The sequence below is a fragment of the Populus trichocarpa genome, chromosome 3 (assembly GCF_000002775.5).
Source record: "Populus trichocarpa isolate Nisqually-1 chromosome 3, P.trichocarpa_v4.1, whole genome shotgun sequence".
NCBI classification, from domain to species: Eukaryota; Viridiplantae; Streptophyta; class Magnoliopsida; order Malpighiales; family Salicaceae; genus Populus; species Populus trichocarpa.
The window spans coordinates 19422445-19439912 of record NC_037287.2 but is presented as its reverse complement, the minus strand read 5'-3'; the positions used below and the strand labels follow the sequence as shown (position 1 = coordinate 19439912).

General features: G+C 32.4%; 3 protein-coding genes across 5 annotated transcripts; 1 reads left to right on the top strand and 2 right to left on the bottom strand.

Moving 5' to 3' along the window:
• Positions 1-71: 71 nt before the first annotated feature.
• Positions 72-3838, bottom strand: LOC7460352 (uncharacterized). Its single transcript, XM_002304782.4, has 3 exons — positions 3567-3838; positions 1101-1457; positions 72-1007 (listed from the first exon to the last, which is right to left on the bottom strand). The coding sequence occupies exons 2-3, from the start codon at positions 1452-1454 to the stop codon at positions 459-461; spliced, it is 903 nt and encodes a 300-aa protein (XP_002304818.1). The 5' UTR covers positions 1455-1457; positions 3567-3838; the 3' UTR covers positions 72-458.
• A 6983-nt stretch (positions 3839-10821) lies between these two features.
• On the top strand, positions 10822-14089 carry LOC7462812 (nascent polypeptide-associated complex subunit alpha-like protein 1). The gene is made up of 4 exons (XM_002303925.4): positions 10822-10990; positions 12099-12186; positions 13308-13441; positions 13553-14089. Exons 1-4 carry the CDS (start codon positions 10928-10930, stop codon positions 13883-13885), a joined length of 618 nt encoding a protein of 205 aa, XP_002303961.2. The 5' UTR covers positions 10822-10927; the 3' UTR covers positions 13886-14089.
• A 410-nt stretch (positions 14090-14499) lies between these two features.
• LOC7461323 (transcription termination factor MTERF8, chloroplastic) lies at positions 14500-16952 on the bottom strand. Of its 3 annotated transcripts, none has more exons than XM_052451500.1 (2): positions 15610-16952; positions 14500-15063 (listed from the first exon to the last, which is right to left on the bottom strand). In XM_052451500.1, the coding sequence occupies exon 1, from the start codon at positions 16777-16779 to the stop codon at positions 15679-15681; it is 1101 nt and encodes a 366-aa protein (XP_052307460.1). In that variant the 5' UTR covers positions 16780-16952; the 3' UTR covers positions 14500-15063; positions 15610-15678. The 3 variants fall into 3 exon arrangements, with proteins under 3 accessions (XP_052307460.1, XP_002304819.3, XP_024453658.2); XM_002304783.4 differs by having other exon boundaries at positions 15614-16952; XM_024597890.2 differs by having other exon boundaries at positions 15618-16952.
• Positions 16953-17468: the final 516 nt, after the last annotated feature.

Sequence of the window (17468 nt, the reverse complement as noted above, 5' to 3'; positions counted from 1 at the left end):
AAACATAGTGCATAATAAAATGATCAACATGCTTTGTCACTGACGTCTTAGAATAATAGTGAAAGCAAAGATGAAACAATCGAGGCTGCAACGTTAATACATTTCGTGGCAACGAATTAACACATTGGATTCCATAATTCGGGGCAAAGTTGAGTATTACAACAGCTATATTCAAAATTGAAAGCACAAATAGCAGCACCTAACCTCTGAAGAAGGGTAACGCAGGGAGTGATGATTTTGCACCTGCTGATCTAGCTTCATTCCAGAAGGGGACACAGAGAGACTGGTTAGTTTCTCTATAGTACCAGCTTCTAGCTCTAACTTTTCACCCTGAGATCATCTAGTATCTGTACATTCACCTCCCAATATCAATTAAGGTTTAATGTGTAAACATCCATCAATCTACAACTTTGTGAATATATACCCAAAGTAAAGAGTCCTGAGTTTGGGTGCCACAGTCACTTCCACCACCAAAACTGTCGAAATAGATATATCTTTCTCATTCGGGTATCGTATGTCATGAAGGCTCTGGCTTTAATGGGGTCAGCATTCAAATACTCAAAAGCATACATTTGTTTGGCCTCATCCAACCCATCAATCTCCATCACAGCTTGTAATAATTCTGAGGCATTGATAGTAATTTTGCTTAGCTCCATTGCATCAGCTAATCTACGAAGACTTGATGCCACAGCTGACATTGCATCCTGAAGGGTCTCCGAACCGTGAGCCTTTGGGAGTGGTCTGACAGGCTGGATCAGAGGATCTTGATTGCCATCTGGCATATATTCTGGTTGTTCGGAATATGAGTCTGTTCCATCAGTCTCACTTGCATCTTCCGAACTTGGCGAGAGGAGTGAAGCAGAATCTTCTGCAAAGTTCCTTGTTGGATGGCCTCCATCCTTTACCTTAGCCCAACGACTAGGGGCTTGATAATTTCCGCAAACAATTTTTAGTTCATTGTACATGTCAATCTGCTTTCCTCGAATTCCTTTTGCATCAGGATGTACCTATTCCACAGATTTTCAATCCAAATATTGTCAAGAAAAATATGACAAATCCAAAAGAAAAGTATATTGCTCGGAAAATTATGCAAGACTTACCGCAATGTATCTCTTCCAAAGATCATCACTTTCACACTCAATCATCTTTGTGCTAGGATTCCACCTGAAACCATCTTGACTTAGCATATCCCTAATAACCTTGTACCTTTTCTTAATGGTCTTAAGACGATTAATGACCTTCTGATTGTTCAAGTTTAAATTAAAACGGGAGTTCACAGCAATGCAAGCAGCAGTGTATGCATTCTCATTAAAGCATTTGTCTATCTTGTTTCCGTTTCTAGCCTGAATAGCAAGAGCTTCAATTAGACATTTGTCCATTGCAATCGACCAAACAACATTTCTTCCTTTATGCTTCATCTCCCTTCTGTGAGCGTGCAAGTCATAGTGGTCCATTTCCTAATACAGGAAAGAGTAGATGACCATATGAAGCAGAATTAAACACACTTTTCAAAGGAAAATAACAACATATCATCCAGAGTGAACAGTAATATATAATGCACTAAAAATTTCTCATCCAACATCCACTACATAAATCATAAAGGGAGCAGGTGATCACAATTATAGCAGAATTCAATGCCAAGTTCAACATTAACATGCATTACATATCTCATTGATGGCAAAAATAGCCATCAATGGTGCCCTGCACAAATGATGTCACCGTCAATCTTACTGTTTCATGCTTTACAAATGTTAAAGAACATCCTAAAGAGACTGACCTGTAAGGTATTCCTATAACTTGAAATATTTAATATAACAAAAGTAAGGTTGAAAATTGAAAAAACAGAAGTTTAACTGCCTTAGCAATTGTCTTTTAAATTACAAAAATTGCAGAGAAAAAATCTCTGATGCAACTTCCAGAGGCACCACATTAGAGAGGCTAAGGAATAGTGCACAAAACAGTACTTGCCATCCTAGAAAATTTGTATGGTTCTACCCCAGGCTTCCATCTGGGAGGGAGCATGTTCTTGGGAAAGGAAACCATATATGTGTGCTTGGAACAACAAATAAAGTTTGCTGTTTTTCTTTTAGAAAAAAAATGACACAGTAAGTTTGTTTAGCTTTGTTTTAACTGCTCCAATCAAAACAGCTCTTGTTAAACAGATATACAACAAATTCATTCCCAGTAGAATACCGTACGATCCAGGTGGTCCCACATTATCATGCATGTGCCAGATGAATAATTTGTGTCTTTCCAGCTATGTCCCCTCACCAATGCATCCAAATCTTGGCGAGGCCACAGAAACAGAGTGAGAGGCTATGGACAAGCTGGCGAGGTACAAGGTCAAGACAACTTGAGCAACAGGTTCAGTTAAGCACTGAATCTACGATGCCATGCATCTAAATCTCAGTTTCTAAAAGCCAAACATCTAAAAGCCAAACCTAGTAATGCAATGGCATTAAATGCCAAATACAATATCCAGCAGATAAAAAAGGAAAGAAACAGCCAAACTATAAACTGTCAATGGCCTCAAACATAAAATACTATCTCTGAGAAAAATGTTTGGCATTTTTCACCAATCAACATCATAGAAATGTTTGCAGAAATTAAGTTTAAACCCATAAGTTGATTTAAATCGAATCAAACACTTCGTTTTGAACATTACTCTAGTCAACAACTTAGCACTCAACAAGAGATGTGAAACCAATGAAAGTTTCGGTGTTCTTGCCATTTTCTAGTTTGAATCAATCCATTAAAAATTGGACCAGAAAAAATAAAATAAAAGGATTTCAAAAAAAAGCTCACTGATTTCATCTCATATCCAAAATATTGAAAACTGAGCCATCTAATCATCGATTAAATTGGAAAAAAAACTAATTTTACTGAAAAATTCTTTGAGAATTCACTTCCCCAAAAATTTAACCGATTACATTTGTGGGATCCATTAGCAAGGCCCGATCATTCAATGGATGAGATCTTTTGGAGAGTGAACTCAAAAGGAATTTCCAGTAAAATTAACACCATTCATTAACTTGCTAACCATCACGTTTTCAGCTTAAGTAAAACAAATGTTCATTTGATCGTAAAAAGAAATCAATCTCAACACACATCTCCGATCCCCATTTCTATTCCTCTGGAAATCTCATGCTTTAGGAGATTCCACAGTAAATAGCATCATTGCCCCACCCCACTTAGTCAATCATCTCAATCCACTACTCCACAAAAATATCAACAAACCCCACTAAAGGAGACCACACTCAAGCTTGCAACAAACAAATTCATTAGCCCTTTACATGCATAATAAAGTAACTTACTTTATACCTGCATAGATAGATACTTAGATAAATATCTCTACTAAGATTCAAATCAGTCCCTTAAATTTTCAACAGCTTCAGAGCCAAGACAAATCATACAATCACTACCAATCATTAACTTAATGATAAATTACCTCCCAAAATTAAGCTTCATGTTATGATTTTGGTAGCTAATTAGTCAAAATCACCAATCATTAACTGAAACAAAACTTAGATACATATTCATGTATAGAGAGAGAAAAAGAGATAAACCAGTGATCTGTCAGCGATCGGAGGGATCGCCGGAAGAGGAACCGAAGAAGCTGTCAAGATGATGAAAGCGGAGTTCTTAAGGCTGCATTTTGGGAAGATTTGAAGCTAGGGTTAGGGTTTCGTTTCTCGAGAAAAAGCGAAAGGAAAATAAAAATAAAAATAAAAAAACTAATTTTCCCGAGCTGAGGCACTTTCTCGAAAGCCAAACGCGTGTGGAGAAAAGTTGTAATTTTGCTAGGTATGATTTTGTTAGTTGTAGGTGTAGGAAAATCATGTGAAGGTCCTATCATTTGTTGCCACGTATATAAAGTGGAGAGCAAAGCGAAGCTTGCTTGGTAGTGTTATTGCAACGTTCCGCAATTTAAAAAAATCGGATTGATTTGTCGTCTTTACATCATTGGTGTTTTTTTTTTATTTTATGGAATCATGGACAAAACTGTCTTTTAATTTTTAATTTTTAAGACTTCTTCTCTACCGTAGCTAACGAAATTTAATCCAAGTATTTGTTTTATAGATATTTTTTAGGAAAATGAGATTTTTTTTTTATTATTTAGTTTTATCAAAAAAATATTTTTTTATAAAATAAATTACTTTTTATATGCTTTTTTTTTAATGAGGGTATAGAACTTATTATTAAAAATACCTAATTTATTCAATGCTAGGTATAATGAGTATAAAGAATTCAATTTTTTTTTTTATCTAGAGTTTTAGATTTGATTATTTAAGTAAAAGAAGGCCACGAAGACTTTCATGTAACTTAGGTTAATCTAAGCCAAAAGCAGACCCATGTTGCAATATTCTTCTTTGAAATATTTTATGGTGCTCTCAAATCGAAATCCAAATAAAAAACTAGAGTACATGGAGTCATCTTTTTTATCTTCATCAAATTGATAAACTAACTAGTTATTTATATCGGTTAATAAAAAATACCAACAAAAAAAAAGAAAAAAAAACATGTGATAAGATTAAAAAAAATGCAATGTTAACTATAAATATGATAAAGGATATAGTCGTGGTAAGGATTATGATAATTGCATTAATAATAATTGTGATTATTGTTTTTACAATACTAATAATATTGATAGTAACAGTGATGATTATATGATGGTGATTCTTGTGATAGTAATAATACTAGTAACGTTGGTTAAATAATAATTATTTTAAATATAATGTGATGATGATTATTATGATAATGATGATGTTAAAAAGTTATGTCATAATGATATTAAAATAATGTTTGTATTATTAATAAGATGATGATTGATAACGATAGTCAACGGTGATAAGATGATTGTGATGGTGTAAGGTTATGACAGGTTATAAAATAATTAGTTCAATAACAAATGGTGGTGATTCAGACAACAATTCTTGTACTAGTTTCTCACTTGACAATTCACATAATACAAACATTAACAACTAATTAATGATTAAAAGAAGTTAAGAGAGTGAGAGAATGGATTATTTCATGGAGGAAGCTTAACGAAAAGCTTTAGTTTTTTTTATGCTCCATGAAAAAGATAACACTTGTAACGATGTTCTTTACCAACCAAATCTTGTATGTCTGCTTGTTTGCAACATCATAGGGTTGATGTTCATTGTTCCTCGAAAGTTTACCCATGATCATGGGCTGGTGACACCATTGTTTGAACCAAAAACTACCCCAAGTGGGTTCTTTAAGATTCCACCATTCTTCCTCCCTTAAGCAAAGCCTTGTGTTAGGAAAAACATTAAACACTTTTTTTTTTCAGAAACTAGATAAAAATCTATTTACGAGTTCTTTCGAAAACAAAAGGGAATAAACCCATTATAACCTGGCTTAAATTAAAGAGCTCAATCAACTAAACAAAGGTCTAGAAGACAAATTAGAACTTACATATTGACAATTAATCTTGAATAAAATGGGCGAGATCATAGTCATTAATTAATTGTTAATTACAAGAGATAAAACACTCTTTTATTTTATCACTAACATGAAAGTGTGGAGCGGTATCGTTGAACCTATGTTTTGATTCAATAACAATTTTAAAGGTATTTAACTAATCAACACACATCATAATCTTAAAAAAATTCAAATAAAAACTATATCTTGAAACATTAGTTTAAAAAAACTATAATTTATAAAAATTTTAAATTAGTTTTTCAAACAACAATCATAAAAACATATAAGCTAGAACCAGCTAAGTTTGGATTGGTATAAGAAATAAAAGTAGAAAAGACTGATGAATCAAAAATTGAAAGTAATCACCAGATACAGATAAATCGAAGAATCCAATCACCTCAGCATAAAAAATATTAATGCTTATTTATGGAATTCCATGACCACTTTTTTGTTATGAATATGACTATATAATTAAGCAATGATCAATGATACGTACATGGCATGCACACTTAGCATCAATGCTTGAATCGGGGACTTTAGGTATCATATAGCTTATGACAATTACCTTACCCTTTTTTGGCAATACATCGTGGGAATTTTTAAGAATTTTTAAGCATTGATCTTCACTCTAGTCATGAAGAATGTTCTATAACCATAAATTAAAAAAAATAGAAAAACAAAAATAAAAACACTATTAATTATCATTCTTTTTTTTCTCAAATCATTTTAATTAGTACACTGAGTGTTCAAACCAAATAGGTTTGGTTATGTTGGGAACAAGACATAGAAATATTTGGAACTTTCAACACACACTCTCTTTTCTCAACACATTTATATCAAAAAATATATATATTTTAATACAAATAAAGAAAAATGAGTATTAGATTGATCGATTTCAATAACCTCATAATTACTTATCCATGTAGGCTTTTTTATAACATGTGATTGTTGATCATTATTTACTAACATTATAAGTGGGCCTTGATCATCTACTAGTTATGGTGCATTTTCTATAGGCTTTTCATTTTTCTCATCATTAAGTTTCTTCTTTTCTATAGCAACTTGTTCCAACTTTTTTTATATGTTTTTTCTCTAAAAAAAAATAATATATTAAAGCTCACTTCTCTTTTCTAGCTCAAAATGTCTTTTCTTTACCCCTTAAATAGCTTATTGTATCTTCATGCCTTTTATCAATACTGCTCTCCAGTTCTCTCTTCTACATCTCAAAGCCCAATAAGAAGTTTAAATGTTCCTTATAAATCTTGTTGAACCATTCAGAGCATTTTTGCTCCATTTTATTCATGAAATCTTTATGTTTACAACTAAGTGACTTAACATGTTTTTTATGTTGATCTTATATTGCTTTCTTTCCTAGTTTAAGGATATCATGCTCATCTTTGAACAACCTAGAAACAACTTTTTATCTTCTCAACTACACGTTCAACTTCCTTTCTTGGCTTTTTTTTTTCTTTATCAATTAACTCCCATTCGGTTTTAAAATTGCCCTTCTTATTTTTCCCGTTCATATGATAAGCCATCAATAAAGACACATCTTTTTCCTTTTTTATACTATGGCTTGCCAAAAACAAAGTCTAAAAAACATCTTTATTAGTCTTCATAAATTTGGCATTTACTTTTATATTATTTGAGTTTTTAAGCTGGCACTCATATTGATAATGACCAAATATTTTGCAGTGATGACATTAAATACGAGACTTGCAATCTTTATTGTAGTGACCATACTTATGATATTTATGGCATTAAATTTAAGACTCGTCATGTTGATTTAAATCTCCTCCACCTCTATTATTTGTTTTTCTATTTTGTCATTGTCATTAATCAAATCTATTATTTCTTCCACCTTTACCTTTGCTACTTTGACCATGTTGATTATGCTCATTTTTGTTTAAGATTCCTTCCTTGGTCATCATGTTTAACTAATAATACAATGCATCTTCGATGGCTACTGCAAACTTCTTTGAATTCAAACGATGTTCATACATACGCTGCTAATGAATCTTGTAATTCAACAATTGACATCTCACTCAAATATTTTGATTTTTTAATAGCTGCTACCACATAATCAAAACAAATTGTTATGTTTTAAAGAATTTTCTTCATAACTAGGAGATTTGTTACCTTTTCTCCCTTTAAGATAAAAAATAATAGCTTTAGTTTTCTTGAAGTAACAACCCTCAAATAACGAGCCCTAAATTAATCAACATTGCATACCCTTGAGTGATTTCTTGCATCAAGTTAAATCCCTCGAGTAGTTAACCATTGGTTCAGTACATGACAACAATAGTAAACAAATTGAACCACCAACAAGTTTCTTCATAACAATAGTTGCACATATCATGCTCCATTAATCCTTTTTAATTTATCAAGTCAATGGCAAAAAAAAGAAAGAAAGAAATAGCCAGCAACAAATTCTAACAAGTTACACGAGCAAATCAATCTAGATCAGCAACTTCACATGTTCTAGATCAATCCAGTAACTTCGTAAATTGTTGGAAACACTAAATCCAAGCTTTGATACCAATTGTTAGAAATAAAATACATACAAGTATTTGAAATCTCTCAAGCTTTATTGATTGATATTCAACTTTTAACACACATCCTCTTTTCTCAACACATTTTTTCTAAATGCATTGACTCTTATATTTATAAAGAGATTGCTCCTCTAACTACCATAATCTAACATAGAATATAACTATCTAATTAAACAAGGATTCTAATAAAAAAAAAATACTTTAACACAAATCTTTTTTAATGAAGAATTCCTATATTAACTAGGATTTTATCTAACAAGCTAGCCTAGTGATAAAAAAAAAAGTTCAGTCTTGGAATGTGAATTTGAGGACCCTACATCTCTAAGCTCAATGGTACAACTTGTCTTAATTTTACTCGAGGTAATTCTATAATGCTTAACTTGTAACTACTAATATTTACATAAATATTATAGATATAGAAAACATTACTTCAAAACCTATAAAAAAATTATAAGAATTTTTCTCTTTCTTAATTTTTTTTCTATTTCTCTCTCATGCTTATTTTTATCTCTCGTAGGATATAAGTATTGATTGTTATAGTCTGAGTATCATAAAATTTCTTTTAGTTACAAAGGGTTCCAAACTACCAAGAAAGAAAAATTCCTTTTTGAGTCCCATCTAAAGGATTAAAGAATGGACATTATCTTTAGTGTGTGTTTAATATTGTGATGTAAGATGTTTTTCAAATGAAAATGCATCAAAATATTTTTTTTTAGATTTTTTTAATTTTTGATATCAATACATTAATAACATAAAAAAATATGTACAAAATTATCAATTTAATGTTTTTTTCAGGTGAAAAGCAATTTGAAAAGCATAATCTACCGCAAAAACACCCACTAAGATGACATTTATGTTAGGAACACTTTGGAACATATCTCCTCTAACATGCTTGAATCATGCAAAACATTTACTAGGTATCCCATTAATCAACTCAGCCCACGAAGCATGACCGATATATCTTGACACAAAATTATTCCATAAGAACAAGGGAGGTAAATAGGTGGTAAAAAATTTAAAGCTCACTTGGTTGGGTAACTATATCAAACCGAGTTTGACCAAGTCAACTTTTAAACTAATTTAAATGAAACTCAACCTAGACTAGATTATTGATTAATGAATTACTATATTGACCTACCAGGTTGTTTAATAATGAGATTGCTTGGCTTGCAATTAAGCATTGATCAAGTGGTAAAAAAATTAATAACATGTATAGAATTGGAGGTTCAATCTCTTTTAATGGTAATTGCAACTTGAATAATATAATGAACAAGAAAGATAAATAGCTGGTTAAAAATTTAAAGTTAACCTGGTTGGGTCAACTGCATCAATCAAGTTTGACTAAATTAATTTTCGAATCGGTTTAAATAAAACGCGATCTAAACTATGTTACTAATTAATGAATCACTATATTTACATACTAGATTAGGTTTAACACTGGGATTGCTTGGCTTGCAATCAAGTATTGATCTTGATCTTAAAATAATAATGGTAAGAAAAAAATTGATGTCGTGTACAGAAACGGAGGTTGGCTCAATTTTAATGTCTTAACCCCCACCAATTAGGACAAACATAATGTGTATTTATTTCTCAAATACCAACCATGTCTAAGTATACCAAACTTGAGTTAATTATAATTTATTTTATGTAATTAAAAATAATAATTCTTATAGTATCAATTATATAAAAAAAAATAATAGATTAGTCTTTTAACTATTGCTATATTAATTTTTTTTTTGAAATAATAAATATTAATTAATTAATTTTCAAGTTTTGTGTTATGGGTTTGCTGGATTAATCTAAATCAATGTTTTTATTTTATTTTAAATAAATCGATATAATTTAGGAATTCTTGAGCCAAATATTTTACTTGTTTTTTCCATGATCTTCTTTTCCTGATTTTCGTGTTTGTCATAGTTTTGGTGTTTGTAGATTTGTGATTTATTTGTGGTGTTGTTGTATAAGCAAAAGAGATGGGATATAGTTGTCTTCGCAAATTTATGAATAAAAATAAATAAATAAATAACAATATATATATTGATCACATACATAAAAAATAAAAATAAAAGAAAAGCATGCAATATTTATATTGGCAAATATATATATATATATATTGGTAACCCTTTATTTTTTGGGTGTTCCAAAATTAAAAATACAAAGAAAAAGGTCATATTTATACTGGTAAATAAAAAGAAAAAAAAAGCATGCAATATTTATATTGGTAAATATATAGTGGTGTTATTGTGAAGGGAGAAAGGGCATAAAGCCCATATTCACATTTGAACTAACCATGACAATTTTACCGCGTCAGTGTTTAAAATTGCGGTGATTTTTATTTTTAAATAAACTTTAAAAATATATTTTATTTCTTAAATATATTAAAATAATCTTTTTTAAATAATTTTAATATAAAAATACTTTTAAAAGTACTGGGTACTATAATATCAATATATTTAGTAATACGATAAACATGTTTTTATAAAATAACTTTCAATTTAAAATATATAAAAATAATATTTTTTATATTTTTATATTTTAATAATATTATATTAAAATCTTTAAAAATATCTCAATTAAATAAAAAACAAGTTGAAAACATTGAAAAAGCAAGTTGCTACTTTACCAACCAAATGATGTATTAGATATCGTTTATTATTATAATAATAATTATTTTTTAAAATGTTTTTTATTTAAAAATATATTAAAATAATAATTTTTTTTTAAAAATTTATTTTTAATACAACGATATAAAAAAATATATAAAAAATTAGTTTTAAGAGAAAAATTTAAATGTTTACTATAACTTTTTTTTTTAATAAACGGGCTCTAGCAACAAGTAAATACTAAAGGGTTTTAGGGTTTTTGTCTACAAACTTGACACACACTTTCACAGTCCTTCTCTCTATCTGCAGAAAAAGTATCAAGAAATCATGACTGCCCAGACTCAAGAAGAGCTCCTCGCTGCCCAGCTTGAAGTTCAAAAGATTCTTGAAGTAATCTCTCTCTAGAAATTTTCTTAGATATTTGTATGGATGCATATAGCGGGATCTAAAGTTGTTGACTTTGGATGTATTCCTTTCATTTCTGGGGCTCTATTGATTATTTTTTTGGTAGATCTTTAATGGGTTTCTGCTCTTTTTATATTTTATTTGTTGTTAATGGTGATTCTGTTTGTGTTAGATCTGATGCAATCTATATTAATTCTTCAACACTTTATGTAGATGATGGGTCTTGCTGGGTATGTGTGAAGTCTTGATGTTTTATTTAATGGGAGGGGGCGTGATATTGGGTTAAAATGTTAATGGGATTTGTTTCTCGTTGAACTTTTGTTGGATATTGGTAATTTGGGTGTGAATTTGTGGATCTTATTTACCGACCTTGGATTCCCTAAATCATGATTGGGTTCAGAATGTGAAAGATATAGTAATTAGGAATTTATACAGGGAGGAAATTAATGATGTTTTGAACAATGCCAATCTTATACAACATCAGCAGTTACAAGACGAGCTAAAAGAAAAACTAAGGGAAGGAGCTCATGGATCAGGCTTTGACCCTCTTGATTTAAAAAAGGGGGATTTGCTGTTATAGGAGTCTCCTGCTTAGCTCTGTGTCTAATAAGTGAAAAAGCTTGCGAGATTGCTTCCAAAACATAGCTAGAATGAGAAAACCAGAAGAAAGAACAATCATTTTTCGCGTAAGTAACATAGTGCAACAAAAGAATTCCATTGAGAAGAATCAGCAAGAATCGCATTAAACCACTCGTAAAAGAGGGATACACGAGCGGAGAAGACGTTGAATAGCGTATTCCCCGCGGCGATTCCGTTGTGAAATAACGCAAAAGAAAGGGAGAGGTCATTCTTCCAAGTAGGCCAATCCAAAGAACCACCCATGGCTTCATTCCTAGATGTTGGATCCGCCTATCTGGACAGCTAGGGGGAGAAGACATTGATTAGATCTCTTTAATTCTCATTTGTGTTGAATGTAACTTGTTTGAAAATCTTATGATGAATTGATGGCATATCTTGTTTGATTTATAGTATGCTAATTAAAATGTGGAAACTATCTAAAACCTACCCCCCTTCTCTCTGTTTTTGTGTGTAGGCTGATAAGCCTGAGGTTGAGGATGAAGAGGATGATGATGAGGATGATGAAGACGACGAAGATGACAAGGATGAAGATGAAGCTGAAGGTAGATTCTTGCTGTTTGAAATCTTATTGGTTTTACTTTGTTGCTTTATACTCTTTTCTTTTTATTTTCTTTTTTTAATGGATTTTTGTGCTGTGGTTTTTACTTGCATCGATGGATTTTGCATAAGAAGTACATTTTTCATGCATATATTGGTGTAGTTAATGATTCTGAATTCTTTGAATATGATGCATGAAGTTTTGTGCATGTCTGCGTGTGAGTTGATGCAGAACATTTCTCTGGAATTTAGAAGTCATGGCTCTTGGGTTTTTGTATTATCTGCAGTCTCTAATATTTCACCACCTCTCCTAGGATTTAGGCTGTATTATTGACAGGGCAGTCATCCACTATGTCAAAATATTTTAACATCCTACAAGTATCTGGTATAATATGCGATGGAAAAAGTGTTGTTATTTTTTTATATATATATTTTGGCTAGTATAACTTAAACATAATTTATTTCCTTGGTTATTTGAAGTATTAAACCATGTAATGACTGGCACTAGGATTTAAGGTGATTTTAATTTTTAGCTGTCACACCTGGTAGAGTTGAAATCTTGATGTAGCACATTGCTCTTGGAGAGGAAAAGGACACTATGAGACTTGACTTAGCCTCTACTGCTGTTAAGAGTGCACAAGAGGTTATGGAAGTTCCTGATATTGATTTCCATTCTTCAACCTTGTCAATTGGTATTGATATTCGATCAGTTGATTTTCATGAGCAGCACATTTTTCTTGGCATATTTATTCACCTGAAAACAAATAAATGAAGAGAAAACATTTCAAGACACCTGCATATGCATCCACAAGCCCTTTTTTTATGAGTTTGACATATCTGTTATGGTATCTGAACAAAAGTATCAAGAGGTAGAATAAAGATATCTCAAGGACTTCAGGTTTGGTTTGAGAAATGTTCAACGCTGTACAATGAACAACCTTGGATTGTAATTTTTGATTAGTGTGTGACACAAATCTTGTGGATTTGTGTTATGTATGAACCCCTAAAATGGCTTGCTGCCTCGTCATTGACTACAATCTATTCTGCAGCTTATTTCTTATGTTGTTTTTTTTTTTATATTTGTTCTAATGATTTTCCTCCTTTCTCTCCCTCTTTTTGTTCACAGGACAACAAGATGGAGATGTGGGTGGTAGATCAAAACAAAGCCGAAGTGAAAAGAAGAGTCGTAAAGCAATGTTGAAGCTTGGAATGAAAACTATCCCTGGTGTTAGTCGGGTTACAGTAAAAAAGAGCAAGAATGTAAGCTTTTCATTTTGATTGATTCATAATGCGTTCTACTCATAAAAACTCTGCTTTTATATATTTTTCTTTTGTTTGCTAGCTCCTAACATTGGATACCACTTAAACCAGATCTTGTTTGTTATCTCCAAACCTGATGTTTTCAAGAGCCCAACATCTGACACATATGTGATCTTTGGAGAGGCTAAGATCGAAGACCTGAGTTCCCAGCTACAAACTCAGGCAGCAGAGCAGTTCAAGGCTCCTGATCTCAGTCATGTCATTTCAAAACCTGAGACTTCAGCCATAGCTCAGGATGATGAAGAGGTAGATGAAACCGGAGTGGAGCCAAAGGATATTGAATTAGTGATGACCCAGGCAGGAGTTTCCAGGTCAAAGGCTGTGAAAGCTTTGAAGGCTGCAGATGGAGACATAGTTTCTGCCATTATGGAGCTTACCAATTGATAGGTTCGTATCCAAAATGCGGTACAATAGAAAATCTAAAGTGTCATGTAATAGAGACGATCCTTGTGGCTTTCCCGGCTGTGGGTTTTCAAGACAGGTTCATTTTCAATTTTGTTATCTTGTGATTTCCATGGTGTTTTCTGTTGTGTTTTATTAGTAAACGAGTCTGGAATGCATCTATTGGCAGAGAGCTTTGATTTCCCATATGCCCAGTTTACTATACACAGAACCTTCTTCGCCCAGTTGAATGCTTCTACTAGGAAAGCGAGATTGCATGCTGAAGAGGAAGCATTTTAGAGTACACAGTCGATTGGGATTCCCAGTCACCTATCAAACCCGAGGGAACATTTCTTAAACATCACAAAAGCGAAGCTTTTCAGTAAAAAAACTGATTTCATTGTTAAAGAGATGCCTGGAGAAACCCGGCACAACCATGTACACATCACCTAAAGCACCTAATGGTGAACCCTATAGTATCCAGCATCAATTACTACCTCAGGAGTAAACAAGCTGTTGAATTGACGAGATGTCTGCCAATGCGAAGTGTCATTGGCGAAAACATAGATTCAAAACTACAGGTACAAAGAATAGTAATCAAATAAGAAACAATCAGGTGCTCAGAAGTTGTAGTGTCATTTAACAAAAACAGTTAATGAGTAGCCTAGTCCACGTAATGTACGAACTCAACATCTACGAGACATGCCTCCATGAACATGATCATTAACTGATCAATGATAAACTCACAAACAGAGATTTCTTTACCTAACTGCAAAACAAAACCCATGCATTTTTGTTTTACAACAAGCAGAAGGCTAAAATCTGCCTCTCCACAGAAAAAAGCTAAATGATTCTGCAGCAACCTTTTCGAGTTTGTCAAAAACTATTGCTAGTGTTTGTAATTTCTTATACTAGAGAAACAGAGCTACTTGCCTAACATTTCTAATATCTGGTGCCCCCTCTTTCATGAAACCAAAGCCATGAGCGTGCCTGAATAATGAAATGATCCCACCATTTTCACCACTCCTCATCGCCATATTCAGACATGCCAAGCTACTTTCATTCTCCTTTAAGTTTCATTGTGATCCAATGGACAGTCCTCTTCTTCAAAGGTCATTCAAGCCAGCAAACCCCATTCTGATACCCATTAGGTGCTTTCCAACGCAATCCTTCCATCAGTTCTGTGCAAATAAAGCTGATTTAGTCTCGGAGCTTATTATAATTTATTGTGAGTCATGATTCTGGGACAGCAGAACATGCATATTATTTGCAGGTTACATGTTCTAGAGGCATGCGGAGATAATAGTTGGGATTTACTCCAACAGACTTGTGCGGGTTTCTGGGAGAGAGATAAATCAACTGAATACTTTCTTATGCCTAATATATTCACCAATATCAAGTGCATCAAATACATCATTCAGTTTAATGCCCATTTATTTGTGAAAAATTAAACATTTTCACAAAGCAACCATTTTATCAAGAGATAATTATGCTAACTAGATATTTAAGACATGATGTGCAGAGTTTTTAAGCCTGGAAACAGAGTTCAGTCGGGAACTTCTCAAGTTCTCGTGTCAGCAATACACTCAACATTCAGTAGCTAGTGTTAGAATGGGCAATAAAAGATCTCAAACAAAAACTCCACCATGAGACAACTTTAAGAAACTACAATTGGAAAGGACACAACAATGAAACAACATATTCGATTGAGATTTAGAAATACAAACTTACTAACATCTCCTACTGCTTGTGCAACGGCAAAAGTGAACTTGCTTCATTTTCAATCAAGTGACCATCTATTTTGCCTTGCCAGCACCACCATATATCTCTAGTAAACCTGGGACCTCGTCCGCATACTTGATGACATAATTCGCCCAGAAATTTTTCTCACTTAATGACAACAAAGTACTAATCTTCTTATCTCTTTTAATCAGTTCCTTTGACTCCAAAACCTTGATAACGTTATACCTTGGACGAATCCTTTTATCAATTGACATCCCAAGAAAATTGGGACTCTTTATTATAAATTGTCGTTCCAACTCCATAGTGTTGATAAAGAAATCCATTGCAGTCCTGATTTTCTTCTCTGAGTATCCAAATAATGGCGGGTGTCGTTTAAAACTCCTCAAAACCTCCTCTTCACTCCAGCCCAAACTCTTGATAACTTCAATTTTCTTCTTCCAAGCCGTGTCATTCGATTGTATCCTCACGCTAAGAGCCTGTATAAATGGTTTATCCCCTGGCTGAAGTCCCAGGTTCTTAAGAGCATTTAGCGCATAAACTATCCTATCAGGCTTATAGAGTATACTTCTTGGTTGCCAGATCAACAGTTTTGCAATCCTATCAGCAGCCACACCCTCTTTTACCAACAAATCAATATTTAGTCGCATTGAGTCCATGGAACCATACGATAAAAAAAACGGAGCACGCTTAAGAAGAGCTACAACGCCTTCACGACTCTGTACATATGACTTCAAGAGCTTAAAACATGGCTTAATACGAGAACCCAAGTTCCTTGTCAAAATTACCGGATCTGAAACTAATAACTCAGGGAGAAGTCGACCCACGAATCCATTCTTGATGAAGAAGTCGAATTTGGGCTTCAAATTGTCTTGTGTACTGCAGTGAAGCAATCGGGGTCGCTTTTCGATCATTTTGGCAATGTGGGCATCCTTAAAATCGTGAGATTTCAAAAGTTGGATAACGGATAGGGGCTTTTGGAGATTCTGTTCATCGATTTGGAACTTTTTGGAAACAGAACAAGCTGACTGCAAGGAAAGCCCACATGAGGTAATGAGGTACTGAACAGTAAATGAGAGTGACGATGGGGCAATTGGTAGTGGTGGTGATGTATTCAAGAAACGTTTTTGAAGCAGAGAAAGCAGCAGGCTTCTCATCGCTAAGTGCTGCTCATGTTCTTTGGAAGCAAAAATGCATTGATGACTGAGAATTAGGGTTTTTGGATGCAAGGAAATTGAGTTACGGCGGCTGCCAGTTCAACAGAAAAGGTAAATTTGTTGCTCATTTTTGCCCTGTTTCCATCGACGGCATTTTCTGTAACAAACTTACAATTACATTTTTTTTTATTGTAAATATATAAACTATTATGAATATCAATATGTATAATAATAATAAACATTATATCTTATTATATATTGTTCATAATATATATAATTTAATTTTTGTACCACCTTTAAATTAAAATAAATAAAGTACATAAATTATATTAAATTAATACAAAGAACTTAAATTTAAATGCGTATAGTACATTTATGTCATTTTTATTCCAAAACATTAATTAAAAGCAACCTAAAAAAGAAGATGAAATGCTTATTTTCAAAACAATAAAATGAGAAATATAAATTAAACTATATATATAAAATAATAAAACTTGCACTAAATACATTTTATTAGTGCATGTTTGATATTATGGTGTAAATTATTTTTTAAAAGTGTTTTTAATTTGATAATAAATCAAAATATTTTTTTTATATCAATACATCAAATTATTAAAAAATACTAAAAAAATATGTCATTTTAATATTTTTTTTCTATGTACAAAAGAGATCTACACAACAATTTTTCT